Raw genomic sequence first — 25,373 nt, 5'->3', positions numbered from 1 at the left:
CTGACTAGACAAAGCTGTCTTATTTTAAACATTGTTTTCTTCCCTAGCTGGTTGATTTGGGATGCGAGTGATAGGGAAGAATCAAGGACGACGTCAAGCACTCTTGCTTCTGATTCAGCTGGGAAGGTGGTGTTGTTGGGTAATGTTATCGAAGATGGGACCTTGGTTCCTTGATTCCAGAACCAGAGACTCTTAGTCTTTTGGGTATTCAATTTTAGTTTGTTTGCTAGGACCCAGGTCTGGATAGAGTTAATTCCGATTGTTATCGATTGGATAGGGTCTTGGTGCGAGAATGTCAGAGGTAGGAGGAGCATGATGTCATACACATATGATAGTAATAATTCTCTTGATCCCAGGTGAATAGAGGTAAGGGAAGACATGAAGAAGTTGAACAGGATGGGAGAGAGCGGGGACCCTTGGGGAACCCCACATTTCAGAATCCAGTATTGGAAAGGTTATTGTTATGTTTAACTGAGTAGCTTCAGTTGAGAGGAATTCGTTGAACCATTTGAGGACTTAGCCAGTAATTCCAATTTGATTCAGACGGTCTAGTAACATTGCGTGATCCACTGCGTCGAATGCTGCTGAGATGTCAAACTGAAGTAGAAGCACCTGATCCTGCTTGCATAGGTATTGTTTGACATACGTTGTTAGTACTAAGAGCAGGGTTTCATTGCCGTGTGTGGATCTGAATCCAAATTGAGACTGGTGTAGTGTGGAGAATGTGTCCATATATTTGGAGAATTGTTTACTTATATAGGATTCAAGCATTTCTGTAAAGAGTGGTATATTCGCCACTGGGTGATAATTTGCAGCGGAGGCCAAGTCTAATTCTGATCCTTTTAAAAGTAGTGTGAGGAAGATTTTGCCCATATCTGAAGGAAGAAAGCCAGAATCTAGTAGCCCGTTCAGGCAGTCTGTTAGCCAATGAATTACTTCTGTTGGGGTGGTTTAGAACAAGAATTCTGGGCAGTGGTCTAGGAAGCAATGTGAGTGCGAACATTTTAGTAGTAGTGATTTTACGTCTTTGGTAGATAGTGGTTGGAGTGATTCCCATAGTTGGTTTGCTTTAATTCCCTGACTTGAATCTACGGTAGATATTTTAAGTTCTTTTCTTTTGGGTTCTGTTGAGCTAGGTCGGCTCTAATTTGATTGACCTTGCTTTCAAAGTAGTCGGCTAGATTTTGAGCAGAGGGGGCGTGTTTGTTGCTCTCTAACAGGAGAGCGGATGAAGATTATGCTCCTAACTAGGGTGAATAGTTTTTTTCATTGTTAAGGGTGTCCTGGCCCACTTGGTTGCTGTTATAGTTATGCTTGAAACCAGTTACCTTTTGTTTGTAGTGGTGAAAGGAGATTTTCCATTTGGCTCTATCATCGGTAGCTTTGCTTTTTCTCCATTTCTGTTTGAGGTTTCTGCATTTTTGTTTTAATTGTGATAGCTCTTCTGAGAACCATGGTGATTTTTAAGATTCCTTAATGTTTTTGGTAGTTATTGGTTCTATTTTGTCCAGAACTGTTTTGACTTTGATACAGGTTCTTCTTTGGGGCTTTCAAGGGGAAGGGTGTTTTTTTTAGTTCTTTCCAGAAGCTGGATTCATTGATTTTTCTTTCCCTCTGGTGTTGATAAGCTTAATAGGGTGATGGTTTGGGTGGTTCAAAAGGCAGATATTAATGGTAAAGTCCACTTAGAAATGGTTGAATCATGGTATTGGCTTCCATGTGGTAGATCCAATTAGGTTGGTGGGATGGGACGTAAGGAAATCTAAAGTGTGGCCTAGCTCATGGGTTGGACCTCCCCCGTGTATAGCAAGTTCAGTTGTTCTCAAGAATGATTTAAAGATGTGTACATTGGCATCCTCGTCATCCTCTAGGTGTAGGTTTAGATCTCCCAGGACAACTAATTTGGAAAATTGGGACATCGCAGATGAGATGATCTCCATTATGGTAGGTTCAGCCTTAGTCCAGGGTCCTGGTGAATGGTAGATAAGGAGTAGAGAGATGTGATTGGCTCCTTTGGAGTTGTTGTGGAGTTTATAGCATGTATTCAAGAAGACTTCTGTACTAACTAGGGATATGTGTAGAAAGCTCTTAAAAATGAGTGCTAGACCGCCTCCTTTTTTATTTAGTCATGGAGAATGTCGTATCCGGGTGGGTATAGGCGGGGTAGTGTCGGGCTATTGACTTCTGTGAGTCGTATTTCAGAAATAAAAATCCTAGATCAGATGATTTTAATAGTTCCCTTATTAATAAGGCCTTGTTCACCACAGATCTTCTCTTTTGAGCAGGGACTGTCTTTCTTCTTCATGTTCAATTGTAAAGCGCTGCATACAACTGGTAACGCTATAGAAATGATTTATAGTAGTAGATCTTGCATTGATATAGATTGCTGGTGAAAGGGTGAATGGGCACTGTGGTCTGAGGATGATTATTGTTTGGTCATGTTCAGAAGAGATTGTGTGCTGGGTTGAGCATTGGGCTTGGTGAGAGGCTTATGGACAGATGTGGACAAGGAACACTGCGACCAAGTGCTGGAGCTCTCTAAAAGGTGTCTGCTAGTGGGTCTTGGTTGTTTAGGGGTATTAGGTTTTCTGGGTAAGTCGCAGATTACTGGAATTAGATTATTGCTGGCATTTTTCATGTAATTTGCCCATCGTAATGCCTAAGAGGGTGAAGAATAGTATTAGAAACCACCTCATTGTGGAATGAAAAGGGGTTGAATTGGAAAAGTCAGGCAGGACCACGATTTTGTCAGTCTTTTTTTTTTTTTTGTGTGTATGTGAGCTCAGATGATCGGTTTCGTTCTTTACCTGGGGTGGACTTCTTGCTTCTTCCTCACCTCAGTCCTGGGTTATAAACGTTCAGTATCAGTCTTTCCCTGGAGTCGCCTTTCCCGTCCTTCTGAGTCACAGGAGTGCAATGATTCCTGGCTGCAGTTGTCTCTCCCTTCCTCCCATCCTGTTCTGCGAGCTGGTAGTGAAGTCAGATATGTTTTCTCTGGTGGCTTCTCTCAGTCGAGCACCCCTCATTGTCTTATTCAGGCTAGCAGGTTGGGTTTGAGTTAGCAGCCTCATGGTCTGATTCAGGTTGGTGGCCGGGGTGGCCTCCAAGGAGGAGCAGGGAGGATCACCGCTGTGTTCCCAAATGGTCCACTGCTCTGGAGTCAGTGTAACCTGAGGCCCAGCGTTGCTCCGTCTCTGATCCCTTAGGCGGATATCCCGGGGTGCAGTGCCATCTTTCCAGGCTGAGGTAACCATTTAGCTATAGGACCTATGAGTCCTTTCACAGCAGCTAATGTGTGCACTTCACTTTCCTACTGTTTGCTGATTTGAGCCTTATTCACACCTGTGCAAAATCTTTCTGGGATTCCCAGTGAGGGAAAGAATTTTAGGGTTTTGTTGCTGGACAGCTTCCCCATGAACAGGTTCTAAATGTCGTTGCAAAGTAGTGAGCTAGGTCAGTGGTTAGCACAGAGAGCTGTGAACTTCGGAGATGCACCTTAAAGTCCCGCCTCTACTTTCATGGGCAGTGATTTTCAACTCCATTTACACTTGTAAATTAACTGTCTTTTGCCCTCCCTCAAACCTGTTAAAAGTACTTTTGTTGCTCGGTATTTAGAGGAGGGATTCTCTGGGTTGGGGGGAGGATTTCAGGTCAAGATCAAAGGCAGAAATGAATGCATTTCCAACTAAATGCGCCATTTTTCCCAAACACGAGGGGCATAAGTCTCCAGGTACTTTGTGCCTATGGTGTGTTTCAAAGTGCAAGCGTGCATAATTTCTCTTTGAAAATGAGCTCAACATCCAGTTGCATAAAGAATCCTCAGACGTGTCCACCTGCCTGATTTAATCTTTTGCTTAGTTTGAAGTTGTAACCTCTTTTGAGGAAGGACTTTACAACCAGCAGAGTTCTAATAGAGGACTGTGCATACTGTGATAACCAGGTGAGGGATTAATAAATTACTACTACTACTACTTGACATTTCTAAAGCGCTACTAGGGTTACGCAGCGCTGTACAATTTAACATAGAAGGACAGTCTCTGCTCAAGGAGCTTACAATCTAAAGGACAAATGTACGGGCAGTCAAATTGGGGCAGTCTAGATTTCCTGAAAGGTCTAAAGGTTAGGTGCCGCAAGCAACATTGAAGAGGTGGGCTTTGAGCAAAGATTTGAAGATGGGTAGGGAGGTGGCTTGGCGTAAGGGCTCAGGAAGTTTAGTCCAAGCATAGGGTGAGGCGAGGCAGAATGAGCGGAGCCTGGAGTTGGCGGTGGTGGAGAAGGGTAATTAATGAAATCCAAACCCTGTGGGTAACTGATGTTGAATGCAACGCTCATCCACCAAACGGTGTTAACATTTTTATACAGAACTGTGTACAGCCAGGATATCACAGGAATACTAAATGTTGACATGTTCTTTCTTCTTCCTGCACATCTATATGAGATGTGTTCATTATCCAAAGCAAATGCGTGCTGCATTTCCTTGTGCTTATAGACCCGCAATTAATGAGCACAATTCATCCAAGAATTATTAAACCACCTTGATGCTTTGAGGCTCTGCAGACACGTGTGTTTGTCTCCATCTGATTATCTCTTGGGATTCCTAATGCGCCAAGCCTTGGAAGGTGCATTCTATCTGTCTGACTTTCTCTTGGGTTTTCTCTTGATGGCAGGGAAGTGATGGGTAAGCTGAAAGCGACATCCCGAGTAGCTGGTGTGGCCGTTTCCAAGCGCCGACCTTCCGAAGGCTTCTCCCCGGACTCCACATGTCCCAACGATGGCTTTGGTAAGAAATACTACATTTTGGCTAAAGGAGCACAAGAGCACGTAATTCATAATGGAAGTGGGTAGCCTGCATGGCCCTATGGGTAGCAGCAAGCCACCACCACGTGGGATTACAAAAACAAAAACTTTTGCCCATCAGATATGTGCTAATCTAAGTGTTATTTTGGATTTAGCTCACACCTTTGTGACTTGTAGCTCAAGGCAAGTTACATTCAAGTCTAGTAGGTAATTTTCTGACCCTAGAGGGTTTATAAGCTAAGTGTATACCTGAGGCAAAGGAGCATTAAGTAACAGGCAGCAACAGTGGGATTTGAACCCTGCCGTCCTACTTCTCTAGGATTTTGTCAGTGGGGATCCGGCATGCCTGACCGATAGCTGTCCATAATAGTTCCAGGAGTCTTCAAGAGTTCATGTTTAAAGCATCCCCTCTTTCATTCTTAGCTGTTCTGTGGCTGAGACCCCGGAAAACCAAAGGTGGCTTCCAGGCTATTGATCACATGACACCGAATCTGAGAAGGAAAGGGTTTAATGAATCTGTTTCTGTTCTCTCTAGGTGTCTATAACAGCACCTTTGAGCCTCAGTACGCTCACTGTAACTCGACAGTGTGGAACCCACGTGGGAATGGGCTTTCTTTCGAGGATTTCAAGTTTCCCATTTTCCTGCTCCAGGATGAGAATGAAACTCAGGTCATCAAGCAGGTAGTGTTCTGTATTCCTACCTCCCACCTTCTCTATCTTTCTTTCAGTTTATCATCTCTGGTTTTGTGAAAGATATTACTGGCAGCTTGGAAGGTTGTAAAGGATTGTTGTTTTATTCTCAGTGATGGTGTGAACTGACTATACAAGTGCACAGTTGCAAGCTGTCTTCTTGTAAAATTTGTCAGGATTTAATGGGAGGAAATGGGTCATTTTGTGCCAGTTTTGTGAGTGCCATTTTACTGAAGCAAGACTGCTGGGTACTGGGGACAGCATGAACACTATTACTATCCTGCTTATTTTCGAAGGAGAAGGGCGGCCATCTTCCGACACAAATCGGGAGATGGCCAGCCTTCTCCTAAAGCCGGCCAAATCGGTATAATCGAAAGCCGATTTTTTCCAGCTTCAACTGCTTTCCGTCGCAGGGCCGGCCAAAGTTCAAGGGGCGTGTTGACAGTGTACCGACTGGGGTGTGGTTAAGAGATGGCCGGCCTCGACCGATAATGGAAAAAAAGAAGGCTGGCCTTGACGAGCATTTGGCCGGTTTTACTTGGTCGTTTTGTTTTCATGACCAAGCCTCAAAAAGGTGCCCAAACTGACCAGATGACCACCGGAGGGAATCAGGGATCACCTTCCCGTACTCCCCCAGTGGTCACCAACCCCCTCCCACCCTTAAAAAAAAAATTAAAAAACATTTTTTGCCAGCCTCTATGCCAGCCTCAAATGTCATACCCAGCTCCATCACAGCAGTATGCAGGTCCCTGGAGCAGTTTTAGTGGGTACTGCAGTGCACTTCAGGTAGGCAGACCCAGGCCCACCCCGCCCATCTTTTGCGATAATACAGTCGGTTCTGCCCCTTCCCTAGTTCGCCCTTAGAGATGGCCGCCCATGTTCGGTTATGCCCCTCCACGTTTCCTACGTAGTCCCTTCAGTAATTTTTGATGGCAGAAAAAACAAAGATCCAGTCCCCGTATCTTGGTAGGGTTAGGGTTACCATATGGCTCCAGAAAAAGGAGGACGGATTGAGCCAGCCGGGTTTTACTTCCATTGCTTTCCATTGAAAGCAATGGGCAATTACTTCCATTGAAAGCAATTACTTCCATTGAAAGCAATGGAAGTAAAACCCGGCTGGGTCAATCCGTCCTCCTTTTTCTGGAGCCATATGGTAACCCTAGGTAGGGTGCATTGCTGAAGAGTATTAAATTCAAAAAGGGATCATCTCACTGAGAGCAGAAATGTATCTCCACTTTCAGGTATTACATTTTTGTGTCTGCTTCCACTTCTTAGTGCTACCAAGAACATAATATCCCACTGAATGGCTCCATCCCGCAGTATCCTCTCTGTGCCATGCAGCTCTTCTCTCACATGCATGCTGTCACGGACACGGTCACCTGCATGCGACGCAACTCTCTGCAGACATCGTTCAATATTAACCCAGGCAAGTACAGGTTAAAGCAACATCGGCTTGCTGACTTCTCAACCACTTTACCGTTAGCAGTGACGATGGCATGGTACATGTCCAGAGCCTTTGTCTGTCTAGGTCATAATTACTATCAAACTGGAACTAGCCCCTGATATCTTGCCTTTAAGGAAGACAGATGTCTGATCGTCTGAGCCACAGGTTTGCACAGATGTTACAGGCAGCTGTCTTGCACATGGAAGCTTTCTGGTAACCCCTTTGGTTGGGATTCTGCTGTTCCCAACATCAGTGGAACTCGACACAGTCCTTGGGACACATCCGGCCAGTCAGGTTTTCAGGATATCCACACTGAATATGCATGATTTGCATGCACTGTCTCTTTTTTTTTTTTTTTTTTAATTCATTTTTATCTCATGCATATTCCTTGCGGATATCCTGAAAACCTGACTGGGTGTTAACCACTGCCCTATGTCCTTATATAATGGTGGATAAAGAAGCCTGGTTGCCATATTAGTCCTCTTTAAAGATAGTAAATAAAAATAAAGCAAAACAAAAAAAGAAAATAAGATGATACTTTTTTTTTTGGACTAACACTACATTTTGTGACTAGCATTTGAAGACCAGAATCTTCTTTCTTGGGTCAGGGATGAGCAAAAGATGACAATCAGAATATATAAGTGATATTTAATCATTTTCAAATGACCAGTTTCAAAGAGGAAGGTAGGGGGCGCACATCTAACGCCATAAAACCAAGGTGACACCTCTGGGAAGCATGTTGCAGGATCAGAGCACTTCATCAAGGACCTTATGGTTGGAATACTAAGAGGGAAAAAAAAAGCCAGCAAGGTATGTGTAGTCTAATCTTATCTAACATGGGCATTGTTAATCTGCTTAACCAAGGTAAGGCTCAAGGTGAATAACAATGAAAGAAATTAGGCCATGTACCAAGAAAAATACATACCGTATATACTTGACTACAAGTTGATCTCAAGCAGAAGTCGAGGGCAGTCTTAGACCTAAAAAAGGACACACATGCTGTGACCCATATATAAGTTGACATGTCCCTCCAGCTCTCTCTCCCTCCCTTTCCACCTCTGGGGCCGAAAATTTCTCCCTCCCTCCCTATTCCAGTCCGCTCAGCATTTCAATCCCCCCCCCCCCCCCCCCCACCTGTTGTATACCTTAAAATTGATCTTCCATTACATAGCTTCCCACTATTACAGGACCTGTGGGATAGTTGTGTCCATCACCAGGAGGTGGAGATAGAGAACTGAAAACTGAGCTGAGACACATATCCAGTCCAGCTCCTCAGTATTTTCTATCTCCAGCGAGTGGATGGACACACTTTTCAGCCTGTGGTTCTGAGTGATTTGTTCCTGGCCCAGTTGGTCAGCTGGTCCCAAGGTTAGCTTTGAGGGTGGCCTGAGTCTGCAGAGTCATATCTGGAGGTCTCCAGATCCTGTCTTTGGTGCCCTGCAAATGTTACTTGTTCCCTCCCTTCACCTCTCTCCTGTTTCCTGTGGCGTTCTCCTTTTCAAGCACAAAAACCTAAAAAAAAAAATTTAAAAAAGAAGGAAAGATTTTCTGGAGAGTGTGGGACAGAGTATCAGCCTTGATCCTTTCTCATCTGGGGAAAGACTTCTGGCGACTGTGAGCTTGGGGGGAGCAGCCAGCAGTAGTAAGTCTGACTAAAGTTTGACTCGGAATCGCTTGGAAAAGATAGATCATTGTCTTTTACATTTTAAAACCTCGGGATGAAACCAGCCATACACAAACTAATCACTCATGTCTTTGGAGCCAGCAAGCTAGTACTGATGACAGCATGGAACAACCCACTCTGCCAGGCCTTAGGGCGATTTTGAACAAAGTAGACTATATCCATTAAATGTCAAAATTGACTGCCCTTCGGACTGGCCATATCCTCTCTTACTTAACTATTACTTGGATCCATTGGTCTGATATACCCTCACCATAAGAATAAACATTGCGGTCTTTGCTCGCAGGGTTCTATGGAAGATAGTGAGGGGGGAGGGGAGATTTGGGGGCGTTTGGCATTGGGTTGAGAGGGAGAGAGAGAGAGTAGGAGGATATGATGTATTAGTTGAGGAGATTCTCTCTCATAGCGTAGTTCTTGATATGAATTCTACTTGATTTTGTATTTCTCTATTTGAGATGTTCTATCTCTTGTTCAGAGATGAGGGAGGTCCACACACGTTTGCTCGTCTGATTAGTGTTAGGTTAGCGAGTTCTTTAAGGTTGTGTTTATTCTGAATTTCTTCTTACTACTTGTCTACTTAAATACCGAGGAGCTGGACTTCATGCCAAGAAAGAAATGTCTTAGCTCAGTTTTCAGTTCTGTATTTCCACCTGCTGGTTGATGGACACAACTATCCCACAGATTTTGGAATAGTGGGAAGGAATAATGGAAAGAAATGAAATTTCTCCTTCTATAGAGCTGTGGCAGTGCAGTGATCCTCCTATGCTGCCTCTGGCCTACTCCAGAGCACTCGCTCTGATTCGTCCTGCCCCTGCAGAAACAGGAAGTTGAAGGTACATGACGGGAGGGGATCGTCCTGCTGATGGGATTAGGGGATGATTAATTTGTTTTGGGGTTCTTTTAGTGGGGGGGGGGGGGGGTTGTGCTATGGGTCTTAGTCATAGATAAGACAAACCCTGGGGATTTTTTGGGGGTCACATTTCTCAACTTAGTCACGTATATATGGTATTTCTCACAAAATACAGAAAAAGATCACAATATTTAATTTCTTAGGGGCATTTTTACTAAGCCGTGCTTAAAAGTGGCTGGCGCTGTTTGTAGTACACGGGTTTCCGCATGCTGTAGCCACTTTGAGCGCAGTGGTAAAATGGCTGCATTTTTCTTGTTTCCTGTAATGGCCACACGTTAATTTCCCAATTAGAGCATGGCCGTTAGCGTGGAAGCCCTTACCACCACCTATTTACTAGGCGGTAAGGGCTCCGGCGCTACAGCCACGCTAATCAGGCAGCGCACGTCAATGTACCCTCACTACTCGATTAGCGGTGGACACACCTACTCTCCGCCCAAAGACACGTCTCCTGCGCCAAGAAATAAAAACTATTTAATAGCGCGGGATTATCACAGGCAGATCAGCACACCATCACGGGATGCCTCAGCGCATTCCACAGCAGTTCTTTTTGGCGCACGGTAGGCATGTGCTAGTGCCTACCAGGGCTTAGTAAAAGGACCCCTTAACAATGAGATTTCAAGTCATGTCTAAGAAAAAATAACAGTAATTTATTTCTCTTAGTGTGTGGTAGCCTATTCCACACCAACAAGACAAATCGTAAAAGAGATCTGTGTTTCCTATCGCATTATAAACCATAAACTTGTACCGCTGTGTCACCTTCTGATCAACCATCTAGCTCTCTTTCTCAACCCCCTCTTACCTGTCCCTTTTGAGAGTGTTATTGGAATGCTTTTATGTTTACTTATATATTCTGACATTGTCATCTTTTGCTTATTCTTGACATGAGGAAGGAGGTTCTGGCTTCTGAAAGTTAGTCATAAAATGTACTGTTCAATCAGAAATGTATCAGATCAGGCATGCAGGCAGGCAGCATACAGTCAAGGGGGGGGGGGGAAGGGGGTGAAGACAGATGCAGTCACTCACAGCCCTGTGTGACTGCAACTGTAAGCTGCCTGCCTCCATGCTTGATCTGTGTCCTATTCTTTTCAATGTATTCTAGGGTGTAGTGAACTCGGTTCTGTAGTTAGAGGGATGTGATCTGACCCACAATCCAGAGTGCTAAATTAACAACTGTCACTTTTTTTACATGTAACATAGTAACATAGTAGATGACGGCAGAAAAAGACCTGCACGGTCCATCCAGTCTACCCAAGAAATGTGCCACTTTTTTGTGTATACCTTACCTTGATTTGTACCTGTCTTTTTCAGGGCACAGACCTTACAAGTCTGCCCAGCACTATCCCCGCCTCCCAACCACCAGCCCCGCCTCCCACTACCGGCTTTTGTGTTTCATATTTGCAGTTATACTGTTGCTCTGCCTGGCCCAAGCGGGGCAGAAGCTGGCCAGGGTGATCATTCGGAATATGTGCATGTATACAGAAAAGGAATGCTCTTGCTGTAGGTTACTAACTTGTAAGGAAGGTGAAGACTCCTTAGTAAAGCCCTTTAGAAATCTGTGGTAAACAAGGGCATGTCAGATAAGAAAACCAGACCAGATATGCAAGACCAAAGATTTCCAGCACAACCTTATGAGAGAGCAGATTAGTTTCATTCTGCATCAAGGCTTCCCCCCCCCCAAAACACAAAATTGGGAGGACCTTATTGAATCAGACCCCTAATTTGTTAACAGATAAAACTAGATTAAGACTAGTGCCTTGTTTGCAGTTGGTCTCAGACACAGTAAGGGAAGGTGCATTATACAGGATCTCACACAGAATCTGGGGGTGAGCTGGGGATTATGTAAAGCAGAGATTATCAATAGAAATCAAACAAAATAAAACATGGAAAAGAAAATAAGATGATACCTTTTTTATTGGACATAACTTAATACATTTCTTGATTAGCTTTCGAAGGTTGCCCTTCTTTATCAGATCGGAAATAAGCAAATGTGTTCGCAGATAGTATATATAGGAGAAACATCAAAGCATCACTTTGACAGTCTGACAGAGTGGGAGGGTGGGGGTATGCATGGGGACATCAAAGCATTTCATTGATATTCTAACAGGATGGGTGTTGGTAGGTGACAGGAGGGTAACAGAGAAATAAACAGAGGAATACAGCTTTATGGTTTATAATGTGTTAGAAAACCCAGATCCTTATTAAGTCCTGTTTGTTGGGTGTCAAAATATTCAATCATTCTTATTTCAAAGGTCTTATGTTCCTGTATTGTTTTAAAATTACCTTTCAGTATTCTTACTGTGAAATCACTGGTGCAGTGATCTGGTCTTGTAAAGCGTTGGCCCACAGGGGTGGGGGCTTGACTGGCACCTGCTATTTTCATGTGATGTCTGTGCAGATTGAATCTTGTCTTAAGCGTCTGGCCTGTTTCTCCAATATAGCATCCTTCGTTACATCTTTTACACTGAATGATATATACCACATTGGAAGATGAGCATGTAAAATAGTCCTTTATGTTGAATATTTTTCCCTTGTGAATGACTGTGGGGTCTTGTGAAATGTTTTGGCATAATTTGCAGCTGGCTGTGTTACAGGGAAAAGTGCCCTTTTCTTTTTCCATCTGTGATGGAAGTTTACTTCTGATCAGCTTGCGTTTTAAGTTTGGTGGCTGTCGGAAGGCCAGCACTGGTGGGGATGGGAATATCTCTTTCAGTAATTCATCTTCCTGGAGTAGTGGCTGTAGGTCTCTTATGATTTTCCTCAATTTCTCCAGCTCTGGGTTGTGTGTCACTACAAGGGGAATTCTGTCTGTGGCTTATTTTTCTTTGTACTGTAGCAGATTTTCCCTGGGTGTTTTGAGGGAGGAGGCAATATTCTTGGAGATTATTTTGGGGTTGCAGCCTTTCCGTTTGAAGGATGCAGTCAGGGTTTCAAGGTGTCTGTCTCTATCCTCTGGGTCCGAGCAGATACGGTGGTATCTTGTGGCTTGGCTGTAAATAATGGATCTTGTTGTATGTGAAGGGTGGAAGCTGGAGTTGTGTTTTTGTATGTGAAGGGTAAAGCAGAGAGAAAGAGCGAGGTGCTTGCCCAAAGTCAGTAAAGTCCGTGGCAAAGGTGAGTGTGGACTTAATGGCACAAAATGTCTCCTGAACCATGGTCAAAGAGCTCAGCTGCCACTCCTTTGCTCTTTCTGGTAGAATTTAGCTTGAATTTCCCAGGTATCTACTGTTTTGTTGATTTGCTCTGTTGGGTAAGTGAAGTCACTGATGAAATAGATGAGTTAGAAGTTTCTCTGTTTCCCAGAAGAAGTTTGCGATGCTCTCACCGACTGGAATATCTGGAACACACTTAAACCTGTCAATATCTCGGACATCCTGCATCCAGACAACAAGGTCATCTTTGTCGCCGCTCGGGCAAGTACCTGTCTTGCTGTTCATATCTCTAAACTGCTGCTTCTGTATATTCAAAGGGAAAAGATGGGGGGGAAAGCCCTCGTGGGAATTAATAGCTGAATAATCCAGCCAGTACAAATGTGAAAGCTCATAGAAAGATGGGGTTGCGAGGCACTTCAAGAAGTTGTGTAGTCTGTTGTAACCGTTGCTTTTTCTTTTCCTTTTTTCTGTTTTTCCATTGTGGCTCTCGCAGCTGGACAGTCGCTCCTTCTTCTGGGATGTGGCCCCCGGAGCTGAGAGCACCGTCTCAGGTTTTGTCACCCTGCTGGCCGTAGCTGAAGCGCTCCAGAAAGCCTTTAAGGACAACCAGACCTTGTCGAAAAACGTCGTGTTTGTCTTCTTCCAAGGGGTAAGGGCATAGCCAGAGCTACCAAATGAGTGAATTCACTTGGTTATACTTTAGAAGACTCCAGATCCATGCAAGCCCTTATTCCCTGATCCTTTTCCCCCTCAGTTTTTGAGAAATTTACCTGGTTAGAGATAAGATAGACCTAATGTTATTTTTAGCACCAGGTCCGTCATTAGAGGTGGGCAACTGCCCTGGGCCCCCATTCTACAAGTGGCCCAAAGCCTGCCTCAAGCTGAACGAGGCATATTCTACAGATGGACTTTAGTGCCCTCCCTCCTGTATACTCCTATCTTGCCTCTGCAACAGAAGTAACCTTCTGAAAGAGTAAATCTTTACTCTCCAGGCAAGAAAAACCCTAGCTACTAGATAAGTATTAGACATAAATGTTTATTCAAATTGTCAAAGAAACCAATCAGTAATTATTGAAATAGTAACAAATAAACTCCCAATACAGTATAATATGTAGTAAATAAAAACAGAGTTTTCCCTGGGAGCTGTCAATATGTCCACCTGCTAGTGTAGGCACATTGAGGCTCGCCATCCTCAGTTCTGTTGTCTCTTAAATACTTTTCTCTTCCTTTCTTCATTATCTTAATTATAATTACCTTTCCTACCTCATGAATATGCATCTTTCTAGAATATTCTGTTTCCTGTTTTGAATCGTATTCTATCATTTATTCCCTTATTATATTGGCAGTTAGGGCCTCTCATGCATATAAGCATAAGTTTTCATTTGATAATGGGTATGTTACCAAGTTACTACCCTCACCCTCGTGCTAGGGCTATAGTTTTGCCCTCACCCACTCACTTCTTCTGATTGTTTATCTGGATACAGCAGGTGTCCTTAGTTATAGGCGTCTCTGGCTCAGTTGCTGACCAGCAACTTATCACAGGCCAAAACGTCAAACCACAAATTTCTACAGTCTTAGAAAGTAGTTACCAGAAAAACAGCTTATAATAAAAACTAGAAATATGTGTGGTTTGCACCTTTTCATGACCTTTATGCTTTACACTCCCCAGTTTCCTCCCTGGGCCCCTGAATATCTAACACTAGCCCTATTTAGCACTGAAAATACGTTTAGCTGCTCAGCTGATTTTTGTGTTTCGTACAGCTTTGCCTGTTTTTATGCTAATCTCTGAACATTGTGAACTGTACTTGATGTCTATTCAAAGTGTGGTGATTTTCAGCCTTATTTTTCTCGGTAACGTCTAGTTCCAAAGACTTGTTATTCTAGGGGGGTTTGTGGACACGCCCCTTGTCTCTTGTGCTTAGTGTAGTCACAGCATGTGACAGAACTCATGTGATACTGTTAGAGAAGAACTGAGTTGCTGTCATGGTCATTGCTTCAGTTTCTCAGCTCCCGTTTTCTTTGTAGGCCCTTTAGTTGAATGGTGTGGCGATTTGCTGTGGGGGCTTGAAAATGTACCATGCTCCTTGTGAGAGCAGTCAGCTTCTCAGTAAGTTAACACTTACCTACAAATGCACTCAGTCTGCTGCCCCTCACTACCTCTTCTCCCTCATCTCCCCCTACGTTCCCGCCCGTAACCTCCGTTCACAGGATAAATCCCTCCTCTCTGTACCCTTCTCCACCACCGCCAACTCCAGGCTCCGCTCATTCTGCCTCGCCTCACCCTATGCTTGGAACAACCTTCCTGAGCCCTTACGCCAAGCCCCCTCCCTGCCCGTCTTCAAGTCTTTGCTTAAAGCCCACCTCTTCAATGCTGCGTTCGGCACCTAACCCTTACCGTTCAGTGAATCCAGACTGCCCCAATTTGACTGCCCCTATCGGACCGACCGTTCACTTGTCTCTTAGATTGTAAGCTCTTTGAGCAGGGACTGTCTCTCTTTGTTAAATTGTACAGCGCTGCTTAACCCTAGTAGCGCTCTAGAAATGTTAAGTAGTAGTAGTGGTATTACATATAGCAGTGATTTAACCAGAGCTGAGATTGTGATGTCATAATGCCTCATTCCACCAATGCCTAAGAGCCAACCTCATCAGTGATGTCACAATGGCTTGATTGTCCTATATTTGTCTCACTCTTATCTATTAGATTGTAAGCTCTTTGAGCAGGGACTGTCTCTCTTTGTTAAATTGTACAGCGCTGCTTAACCCTAGTAGCGCTCTAGAAATGTTAAGTAGTAGTAGTGGTATTACATATAGCAGTGATTTAACCAGAGCTGAGATTGTGATGTCATAATGCCTCATTCCACCAATGCCTAAGAGCCAACCTCATCAGTGATGTCACAATGGCTTGATTGGCCTATACTTGGCCCACTTCCCCCCCCTTAGTGTGAAGAGTTTCAGTCTCTGGTATCCAGAGCTGAGATTGTGATGTCATAATGCCTCATTCCACCAATGCCTAAGAGCCAACCTCATCAGTGATGTCACAATGGCTTGATTGTCCTATATTTGTCTCACTCTTATCTATTAGACTGTAAGCTCTTTGAGCAGGGACTGTCTCTCTTTGTTAAATTGTACAGCGCTGCGTAACCCTAGTAGCGCTTTAGAAATGTTAAGTAGTAGTAGTTAACACGTACTTGAGCTGTGCCCATTCCAGAGCTATAGTGCAGCAGGGGTGGGCTGTGCTGCCGCAAGTGTTTTAATTCTACAGAGTACAGCTGGACACATCTAAAAGCGGTTTATGTATGTTTTATCAGGGCACAGTCTGCAGTGGAGGGATTTTGGCATGTTTGGGGGGGGGGGGGACAGTTTGGAATTGAAGGGGATTTTAGTTGGAGGATGGGAAAAGTATACTTGCAAGTGGAGGGGTTGGGGGGGTTTCTTCTGAATGGAATTTTAATTACTTTGACCTCGTACATTCACAGCCTAAGTACTGATGGACTCAACAATCAGAAGGACGCTGGGATCAAGTAAATACGAGGAAGTAATTCAAAGTTTATTAGTCACTTATCAAAAGCAGGATTAACACAAGATCATCACAGTGCATATCCCTGGCATTCATATCTCGTCTTGAAAGAGCAGTGCTTCATGACACACAACCGGTTCACTGTATTTTCTCTTTCTCTCATCTCCTCTTCTCTCTTCCTTCCCTCTCTCTCTCCTTAATGCCCTGTCAGCCTTTATATACAATTCTTCTATCATTGGTTCCTATTAATATTTCATTCTCCCACCGGCAATCTTTGCATATTATCCTTAGTACCTTCTAGATATCAACATCTTTGATAGCAATGATTTCACATGTTTCCAAGTTTCCCTTCAACCCCCCTGGTTGTTCTTGTTTACTTTCGTCTGACCCACTGTTATCTTCCTTTACCAAAATATCGTTGTCCACAACCTCTTGTTGTTGCCTATCCACTTGTTGTTTTGAGAACGGATTCTGCCTCCCTCTGTCAGCTCTCAGTTACTTACTTCAGCTTCTGCTGCAGTGACATTATCTGTGTCAGAGATGGTCTTTGATTTTTACAGGCCTAGTTCTCAGCTCTAAGCCTGCCTTGACCTGTATTTCACTGAAGGCAACTGATAGCATTTTTGTACACTTCTGGTTTTCTTTGGGGGGGGGGGGGGGGTTGTGTTGTTAAACTATGTGTTATCTTCATGGCCTTATGGCGATTCATGCTTTCTTCCATTTTCACATATATTAATAAAATATTTATTGAAACAACAACAACAAAAAGTACCCTGACGTTCTGGCTTGCAACTTGGAATTTTCTTCAGGGTAACCAGTGTCTAGTAGTCTCCCAAAAATACACCTACCTATTGTTTGGCTGTTCTGGAATTCTCCAGGGCAAGAATTTAGTGAGATCGACTGGTGCCTGCTAACAGTGGGTTCCCTTATTACAGGTGTACATATGTATATGATGTTTCCCATTCTCAGGTAGTTGTTCACACTGCTCCTTCTTCCTGCAGATTAGTTTGCTCTGTACCAGCAGGTAATGAAGGTGGGAGGAAGTCAACCTTGTGTTATTGGGCAATGACATTCATAATTCTGCTTCCCTATCAGTCCAGAATCAGTGGGTTATACCCACCAGGCAGCTGATGAAAACAGAGAACAAAGACTTGTGTGCTTGGCCCTAGATAATGCATTATGTAGCATCTACTCTTCTGTATTTCTCTGTCTCCAGCAGATAGACACTGAACTGCTCAGGTGCTGCTCTCGGACCAGTCAAAGAACGGTCATTCAGTTGAGTTCGGCTAGACAGGGGGAAGAATCCAGGGTCCAGATGTGAGCGGCCTCCTCTCCTTGACTTTTTAAGTGGATCTCAGAGGCTAACCCCTCCCTCTTCCCCCCCCCCCCCCCCCCCCAGGACTTCTGAAATGCTGCTTCTTTAATGGGGATTTCCCCCAAGGTATCAGATTGCCTTTGGGGGTGGTGGTTGATTGAGCACAGGAATCAGAACATTGGGAGATAGTTTCAGCTTTCTGCCGTTGCTGAATTTTCAGTATCTGTACCAAGAATGACGCTGTGGGAGCAGCATTGCAGCAGGGTGCACTGTGTGCTGGGTCTGCATCTTTTTTTCTGGCAGCATCTTTATGGAGACCTCATCAGAGTATCTGCTGCACTGGAGCAGCCAGAAATGTTATTTGAAGGAGCAACAGAGCCTATCAGTGTCAGTTGTAGCAGTAGCAAGTGTCCCCTGAAACAGCCACATGGAGGTTGTTGAAAACTTGTGAATGGCAGCCATTCTATCCTCTGGATCTCCAAGCACTCGGGATTCTACTGCCTCCTCAGTCGGAGTTATGGAGTTCGGTGTTTTATCCCTGGGATGCTTATTGTGGAGTGCAGTAAACATATCGAGTGCTATGGGTCCAGCAGACACTTTTTTCCCTGAGTTTGTTCTGCTTTTTCACAATGTGTGTTATTTTGAGATGTTGAGGCAGACTCTAGGACCTTCTACAAGTTAGGAGGTAGGTTCAGAGGAGCCTAGGCAAGCCAAGAGAACCTGTTTGGATACCACGGAGGATTGGGAAGCTCAGGGATGGGTTGGAGTACTATCAGTGTTGTACAGAAATACTGAAGAGTAAGTGTTGCATGGTGCCCTATATAAGGCTGAATACCAAGTCTGTCTCAATCTACTGGTTGATGGGCATAAGCCATTGGTTCTGGGCTGTTCTAATAGGATTCAAGTAAAGAAAATTAGCAAGTAAGACCAAACTGCCTGTAAAGAGTTGATTCAGTCCTGCAAGAAGCATGTAGGCGGTCATAAAGCCTAACCTAACCTACTGAAGCTGGTGTTCTGCACTGATGTTATGATGTTTCTTTTGTTTCACATGTGTATGCAGCCAGTCAAAATGAACCTTTTGCTTGAATGTAATACAGGTTTTGCATATGCATCCTTTCTTAATGTTGTGTTCTCTTTCCCTTCCCACAGGAGGCCTTCGATTACATTGGCAGCTCTCGGATGGTGTATGACATGAAGCATGACAAATTTCCCATCAAATTGGAAAATATTTATGCATTCATAGAACTAAACCAGGTGTGCAACACACTGACATAGTAGTTGATGGAAGAAAAACACAATTTGACTCATTCAGTCTGCCCAGTTACCCATGTCCATTCCAATGATTTATTCCGGTTGCAGAAGCTTAACCCCTTGCAGGACATGACTGCTTTTGTAGTCATGAATGTAAGAATAGCTAATACAGGATCAGACCAGTAGTCCATCTAGCCCAGTATCCTGCTTCCAACAGTTGCCAATTCATATCACAAGTACCTGACAGAATCCCAAATAGTAGCAACATCCATGCTGCTGTTCCCAGGGACAAGCAGTGGCTTACCCCATGTCTATCTATCATAGCAGACTATGGACGTTCCTCCAGGAACTTGTCAAAACCTTTTTTTTAAACCCAGATGCACTGACCATAACGATCCATCATTTGAACATTAGTACATTGCCGTGTTTACCTGTTGTTACGATATTGATATCTTTATATATGTTGCTTTTATATATACTATGCTTCCCATATTCTTATGAAATTATATATGCCATTCTGTCGTGGTGACCCCACGACGGAGCAATGTAAGCCACATTGAGCCTGCAAATGTGTGGGAAAATGTGGGATACAAATGCAATAAATAAATAAAATAAATAATCACTGATACCACATCCTCTGGCAACGAGTTCCAGAGCTTAACTATTCACTGAGTGAAAAAATATTTCCTTCTGTTTATTAAGTAGTACCATGTAACTTCCTTGAGCATCCCTTAGTCTTTGTACTTTTTGAAAGAGTAAATAATTGACTTACATTTACCCATTCTCCTCCACTCAATGTTTTGTAGACCTCTATCATATCCCCCCTCAGCCACCTCTTTTCCAAGCTGAAGAGTCATAACCTCTTAAGCCTTTCCTCATATGAGAGGAATTCCATCCCCTTAATCATTTTGATTGCCCTTCTTTCAACCTTTTCTAATTCTGCTATATCTTTTTTAAGACATAGCGACCAGGGGTTGGGTGGTTGGTAGATGACTTTAGCTGCTGTTCTTATATTAGACCAGCATTGCACACAATATTCAAGGTGTGGTCGCTCCATAGAGCGATACAGAGGCATTATAATATTCTATGTCTTATTTTCTATCCCTTTCTTAATAATTCCTAGTATTTTTTTTTTTTTTTGCTCCCTCTCATATTTCCTTATCACTACCACACCAATGGGTTGTGTCCATCAGCCAGCATGATTCTCGAAGCACGGCTGAGTTCAAATTTGATTGACTCTATCTCTCACCTGGATCATGAACTTCTGGTTCTTCCCAGTCTGCACAATGAGGCAAGCTGGGCCTCTCCTCATTGGGCAGTCAGCTGTCCAGATTTGACAAGGAGCGTTTTGATGATGAGAGGATTATAGTTTACATGCTAGGATTTGTATATTCTACTTTTTTATTTGTTTATTTGTTTGTAATATTTTAAAATACAAAGTAGAGGAGTGTGGTAGCCGTGTTAGTCCACTCTTAAGGTTATCAATAGAAATCAAACAAAATAAAACATGGAAAAGAAAATAAGATGATACCTTTTTTATTGGACATAACTTAATACATTTCTTGATTAGCTTTCGAAGGTTGCCCTTCTTCGTCAGATCGGAAATAAGCAAATGTGCTAGCTGACAGTGTATATAAGTGTTCACGCTTTCCAAAAATACTAGGACTAGGGGGCATGCGATGAAACTAAAAGTGCGATGAAAGTGTAGTAATTTTAAAACAAATAGGAGAAAATTTTTCTTCACCCAACGCATAATTAAACTCTGGAATTCATTGCCAGAGAACGTGGTGAAGGCGGTTAGCTTGGCAGAGTTCACAAAGGGGTTAGACGGTTTCCTAAACCGCTACTAAATGGACTTGGGAAAAATCCACAATTCCGGGAATAACATGTATAGAATGTTCGTTCGTTTGGGAAGCTTGCCAGGTGCCCTTGGCCTGGATTGGCCGCTGTCGTGGACAGGATGCTGGGCTTGATGGCATTACTTATGTACTTATGAAAAACAGTCACCAGACAACAAAGGTAGAAAAAATAATTTTATTTTCATTATAGTGTTTGGAATATGTCCACTTTGAGAATCAGGTGCTCAATGTTAAAAGTTTATATTTATTTATTTACTTATGTATGGCATTTTATCCCACTTTAAGCTATTAGATTGGAACCTGGGGGCAGTCTAGATTTCCTGGATAGAGGTACAATGGTTAGGTGCCGAAAGCGACATTGAAGAGGTGGGCTTTGAGCAAGGATTTGAAGATGGGCAGGGAGGGGGCTTGGCGTATGGGCTCAGGGAGTTTATTCCAAGCATAGGGTGAGGCAAGGCAGAAAGGGCGGAGCCTGGAGTTGGCGGTGGTGGAGAAGGTTACTGAGAGGAGGGATTTGTCCTGTGAGCGGAGGTTACGGGTAGGAGCGTAAGGGGAGATGAGGGTAGAGAGGTAATGAGGTGCTGCAGATTGAGTGCATTTGTAGGTTAGTAGGAGAAGCCTGAACTGTATGCGGTACCTGATCGGAAGCCAGTGAAGTGACTTGAGGAGAGGGGTGATATGAGCATATCGGTCTAGGCGGAAGATAAGACGGGCAGCAGAGTTCTGAACGGATTGAAGGGGGGGATAGATGGTTAAGTGGGAGGTCAGTGAGGAGTAGGTTGCAGTAGTCAAGGCGAGAGGTGATGAGAGAGTGGATGAGAGTTCGGGTGGTGTGCTCGGAGAGGAGGGGGCGAATTTTGCTGATGTTATAGAGAAAGAAGCGACAGGTCTTGGCTGTCTGCTGGATATGGGCAGAGAAGGAGAGGGAGGAGTCGAAGATGGCTCCGAGGTTGCGGGCAGATGAGAAGGGGAGGATGAGGGTGGAGGGAGAGGAGAAGTGGGTTTGGGTGGAAAGACAATGAGCTCGGTCTTGGCCATGTTCAGTTTCAGGTGGCAGTTGGACATCCAGGCAGCAATGTCGGATAAGCAGGCCGATACTTTGGCCTGGTTTTCCGCAGTGATGTCTGGTGTGGAGAGGTAAAGCTGGGTGTCGTCAGCATAAAGATGGTATTGGAAACCATGAGATAAGATCAGGGAGCCCAGGGAAGTGGTGTAGATTGAAAAAAGAAGGGGTCCAAGGACAGATCCCTGAGGAACTCCAACAGAGAGTGGGATGGGGGTGGAGGAAGATCCATGAGAGTGTATTCTGAAGGTATGGTGGGAGAGATAAGAGGAGAACCAGGAGAGGACAGAGCCCTGGAACCCAAATGAGGATAGTGCAGCAAGAAGTAAATTATGATTTGACAGTGTCAAAAGCGGCAGATAGGTCGAGGAGGATGAGGATGGAGTATTGACTGTTGGATTTGGCAAGGAACAGGTCATTACAGACTTTAGTGAGTGCCGTTTCTGTTGAGTGTAGGGGGTGAAAACCGGATTGAAGCGGATCGAAGATGGCATGAAAGGAGAGAAAATCAAGGCAGTGGCTGTGAACGGCACGTTCAAATATCTTGGAGAGGAAGGGTAGGAGGGAGATGGCGCGGTAGTTGGAAGGACAGGTAGGGTCTAGTGATGGTTTTTTGAGAAGTGGTGTGACTACAGCATGCTTGAAGGTGTCAGGGACAGTTGCAGTGGAGAGAGAGAGGTTGAGGATATGACAGATGGGGAGGTGGTGACAGTAGGAGAGATGGTGTTTAGTAAGTTAGTTCTGCGCAGGTTCCTCTGTTTAAAAAAAAAAAAAAAGACAAGACAAAAGAAGAAAGGGATCTTGCGATTGCATCCGTGCCTTAAGGTTCTGGTATGGTCGGGAGAGGTAGGAGAGTGCTTCATTTTATAATGGTGGAATTCCTTTACACTGCTTTGGTATCATTCATACTGAGGTTAAGCTGGCTGCACATGACCACATATAGCAAACCACTAAGTTATAGCACTCCACCTGCTGGTAGAGTGATATAACCCATAAGTCTCTGGTTTGATTTGTTGGGACTAATGGAAAGAAAATTGTCAGGTAAGGACTAATTTTACCTTTGTGGTGTCCTGTATAAAGGAAAGGTGTTTTTCTAAGGACACCTTTGCCAGTGTTCCCGCTGTGTATGAAATCTTCACCTCTGAACAGGATACCTTTGCAACCTTCAGGGGCTGCTGATAGAGAGGGTTTGCTTGTTTTTCTGGTGCCTTCTGTTCATCTCAGGTTGGGGTAAGGTTTTCCTGCAGGTACTGGATTCATTCATATTTCAATACTTTTCTGCTCATTTCCCCTCATCCAGGTAGCTCTGAGAAAGAACTCCGTCCTGTGGATGCATACAGACCCTTTCCCACACAAGAGCAGCTTGGTGCAAGAACAGGTAAAATCCTCCAGTTGGAATTTTTCAGATTTTTACCCTCTATTTATTTTTTGTTCTTATACTATTATGATGGTGGTTTGGATATGACATTCTGAGCAAGGCTTCTTATTATATTGTTTCAACTACATTCAGTACATCTTCAAAGTAGCAGTGACTTGCATGAGTAAAACTGAGTTAAAATAACTGAATACATTTAAATGAGCATTACACAATGTAGATGAATTCAAAAAAGCTCTAAAAACTGTTCTTTTCTAGCAAGATTTTGAAATCTCCTTTTAACTACGAATCTCTTGTACAGTGATAATGCAGATTTGATTACGATGTATGTCTGAAAAATGTCTTCATTACTGTGACCTGTGAATGGGTATTGTTCCCCGCTCAGGATTGTAGATGTGCAGGTTATACATTTTTTTAAAATAAAAGTGGATTTTAAGCTGCCTAGATTTACACACATGTTCATAACATGCAAACATTTGGCTGCAAAAAACAGACATTCAAGGGCATATTCTGCCAATAGCCCAGAACGCACTCATCGACCCAACACACAAACCACCAGGATTGTTTATCAGTCCAGACAAAAGGGCAAACAATTATGTGTATTCTCTTTAAAAATATTGAACAGTGGAACAAAATAGTGCAATTGGCAAACAATAACAGGTAACTGAAATATGGATCAATTATAACACTAACTGAGCACTTGCATACTTCCTGGAAAGTACCTGGGGAGATCAGGGCATATATCTGTTCACAGAGCTTCAGCAAAGAGGTCTCCCAGGCTGAAACAACTCAAAACCAGTGAAGTCCAAAAGAGATGAGCTCCTGGGCCAATCAGAGCCCAGTCAACAAAATTTCAAATAAAAACTGGTTACATCACTACAGGCACTTCCTATTACCTGTGTGCCAACTAAAGAAAGAGAAGTCAGTTCTGTGCAACAGCTTTAAGCGTAAATATGCACCATCGGCTGGCGAAATAGGAAAAATACAGGAAAATATCCAATACATTTTACAGGCTTAAAACACACTGTTTCTTTGTACATTGCAAAAGTTCCCATCACACAGTTTACTTAATATATCCATAACCTGTATTTGTGAGATTACCTACAAGGTTCAACATTTTAACGTACACAATATTTAGTCAAAGGTTGTCTAGTTCAGTTCTGTTTTTCTATATATCCCATGCCCAATCATACCACACCCTCTCTTACAGCCTTCAACCACCACTATTCTCTCAATCAATCATAATTCCACCATTCATACTGTTCCATTCACCATGTTCCACAAGGAGGTCATTGACTTCACTTAATTGAGCAACCACTGATGGGTGTAGTCCTTAGGGGATACTAAGCTAATTTTGAGTTTATTGTTTAAAATTCTGCTATATGAATCGGTCCCACAGATTCTTGTATATCAGCTAATCTCTTTTCATTCTGTGAGTACGCTGCTCGTAACCTGCCATTTCATGCACTCTTGTCTTCCATCCGTTAAAAGGGGGCTCCTCCGGTGGCATCCAGAATTGCAGCACCACCTTTTAATTAATAAAAATCACTCTGTGTGAAAACTGTCATTTATGCTTAGATATCTGTTGATCCATAAACACTTGATTGTACCCCAGGAGAAGAGTTGGACAGTTCCATTCTGTAAATTGCTGTAGCACATCAACCATGTGAACAGAGGGCATTCCTAAAAGGAATGGGCTATGGGAATCTGGGGGACCGTTAGATCATCAAGGAGCAAAAGGGGCACACAGGGAGAAGAAGGCCAGAGCGGAGAGATTGAATGAACTCTTTGCGTTGCTCTTTATTGAAGAAGATGTAAGAGATCTATCTGTACCAGAAATGTTTTTCAAGGATAGGGGAAAGGGAATGGGACTTGATCGATATATATTTCTGTGTTTTGTTTTGGTTTTTTGCAACTACATTTAAAGCGGTTTACGTAGTATATGCAGGTGCTTATTTTGTACCTGGGGCAATGGAGTGTTAGGTGACTTGCCCAGAATCACAAGGAGCTGTAGTGGGAATCGAACCCAGTTCCCCAAGATCAAAGTCCACTGCACTAACCACTAGGCTACTCCTCCACAGTGAAGGAACAGTGAAGATGTGAAGAAACAGTGTGTTTCAAGCCTGTAAAATGGATATTTTCCTGCATTGATTATGTTCTGAAATGTATTTCTTCTATTTGGCCAGCAGGTGGTGTTTCTTTGCTATAAAGCTGTTACAGAGAACTGAGTGTATTTTCTTTAGTTTGACACAAACAGGAAGCAAGAAACAGTATATTTTTGAAATATTGTTGACTGGGTTCTGATTGGCCTGGAGTTTGAAA

At 43.4% G+C, this 25,373-nt stretch overlaps 1 protein-coding gene across 2 annotated transcripts in view; it reads left to right on the top strand.

Annotated features, from left to right (window-relative positions):
* The window catches only part of NCSTN (nicastrin), a 53,067-nt gene that overhangs the window by 8,728 nt on the left and 18,966 nt on the right, over positions 1–25,373 (top strand). The window contains exons 4-10 of one of the 2 annotated variants that reach the window (XM_030187468.1): positions 4,668–4,780; positions 5,333–5,478; positions 6,763–6,913; positions 12,826–12,932; positions 13,165–13,320; positions 18,653–18,757; positions 22,977–23,054. In XM_030187468.1, the coding sequence (XP_030043328.1) occupies positions 4,668–4,780; positions 5,333–5,478; positions 6,763–6,913; positions 12,826–12,932; positions 13,165–13,320; positions 18,653–18,757; positions 22,977–23,054 (856 nt within the window). Of the gene's footprint in view, positions 1–4,667; positions 4,781–5,332; positions 5,479–6,762; positions 6,914–12,822; positions 12,933–13,164; positions 13,321–18,652; positions 18,758–22,976; positions 23,055–25,373 lie in introns of both variants that reach the window. The other variant, XM_030187467.1, reaches the window with a different exon arrangement.

The sequence above is a fragment of the Microcaecilia unicolor genome, chromosome 14 (genome assembly GCF_901765095.1).
Source record: "Microcaecilia unicolor chromosome 14, aMicUni1.1, whole genome shotgun sequence".
NCBI lineage: Eukaryota > Metazoa > Chordata > Amphibia > Gymnophiona > Siphonopidae > Microcaecilia > Microcaecilia unicolor.
The sequence above is the reverse complement of the archived record's forward strand: the minus strand, read 5'-3'. Positions and strand labels throughout refer to the sequence as shown.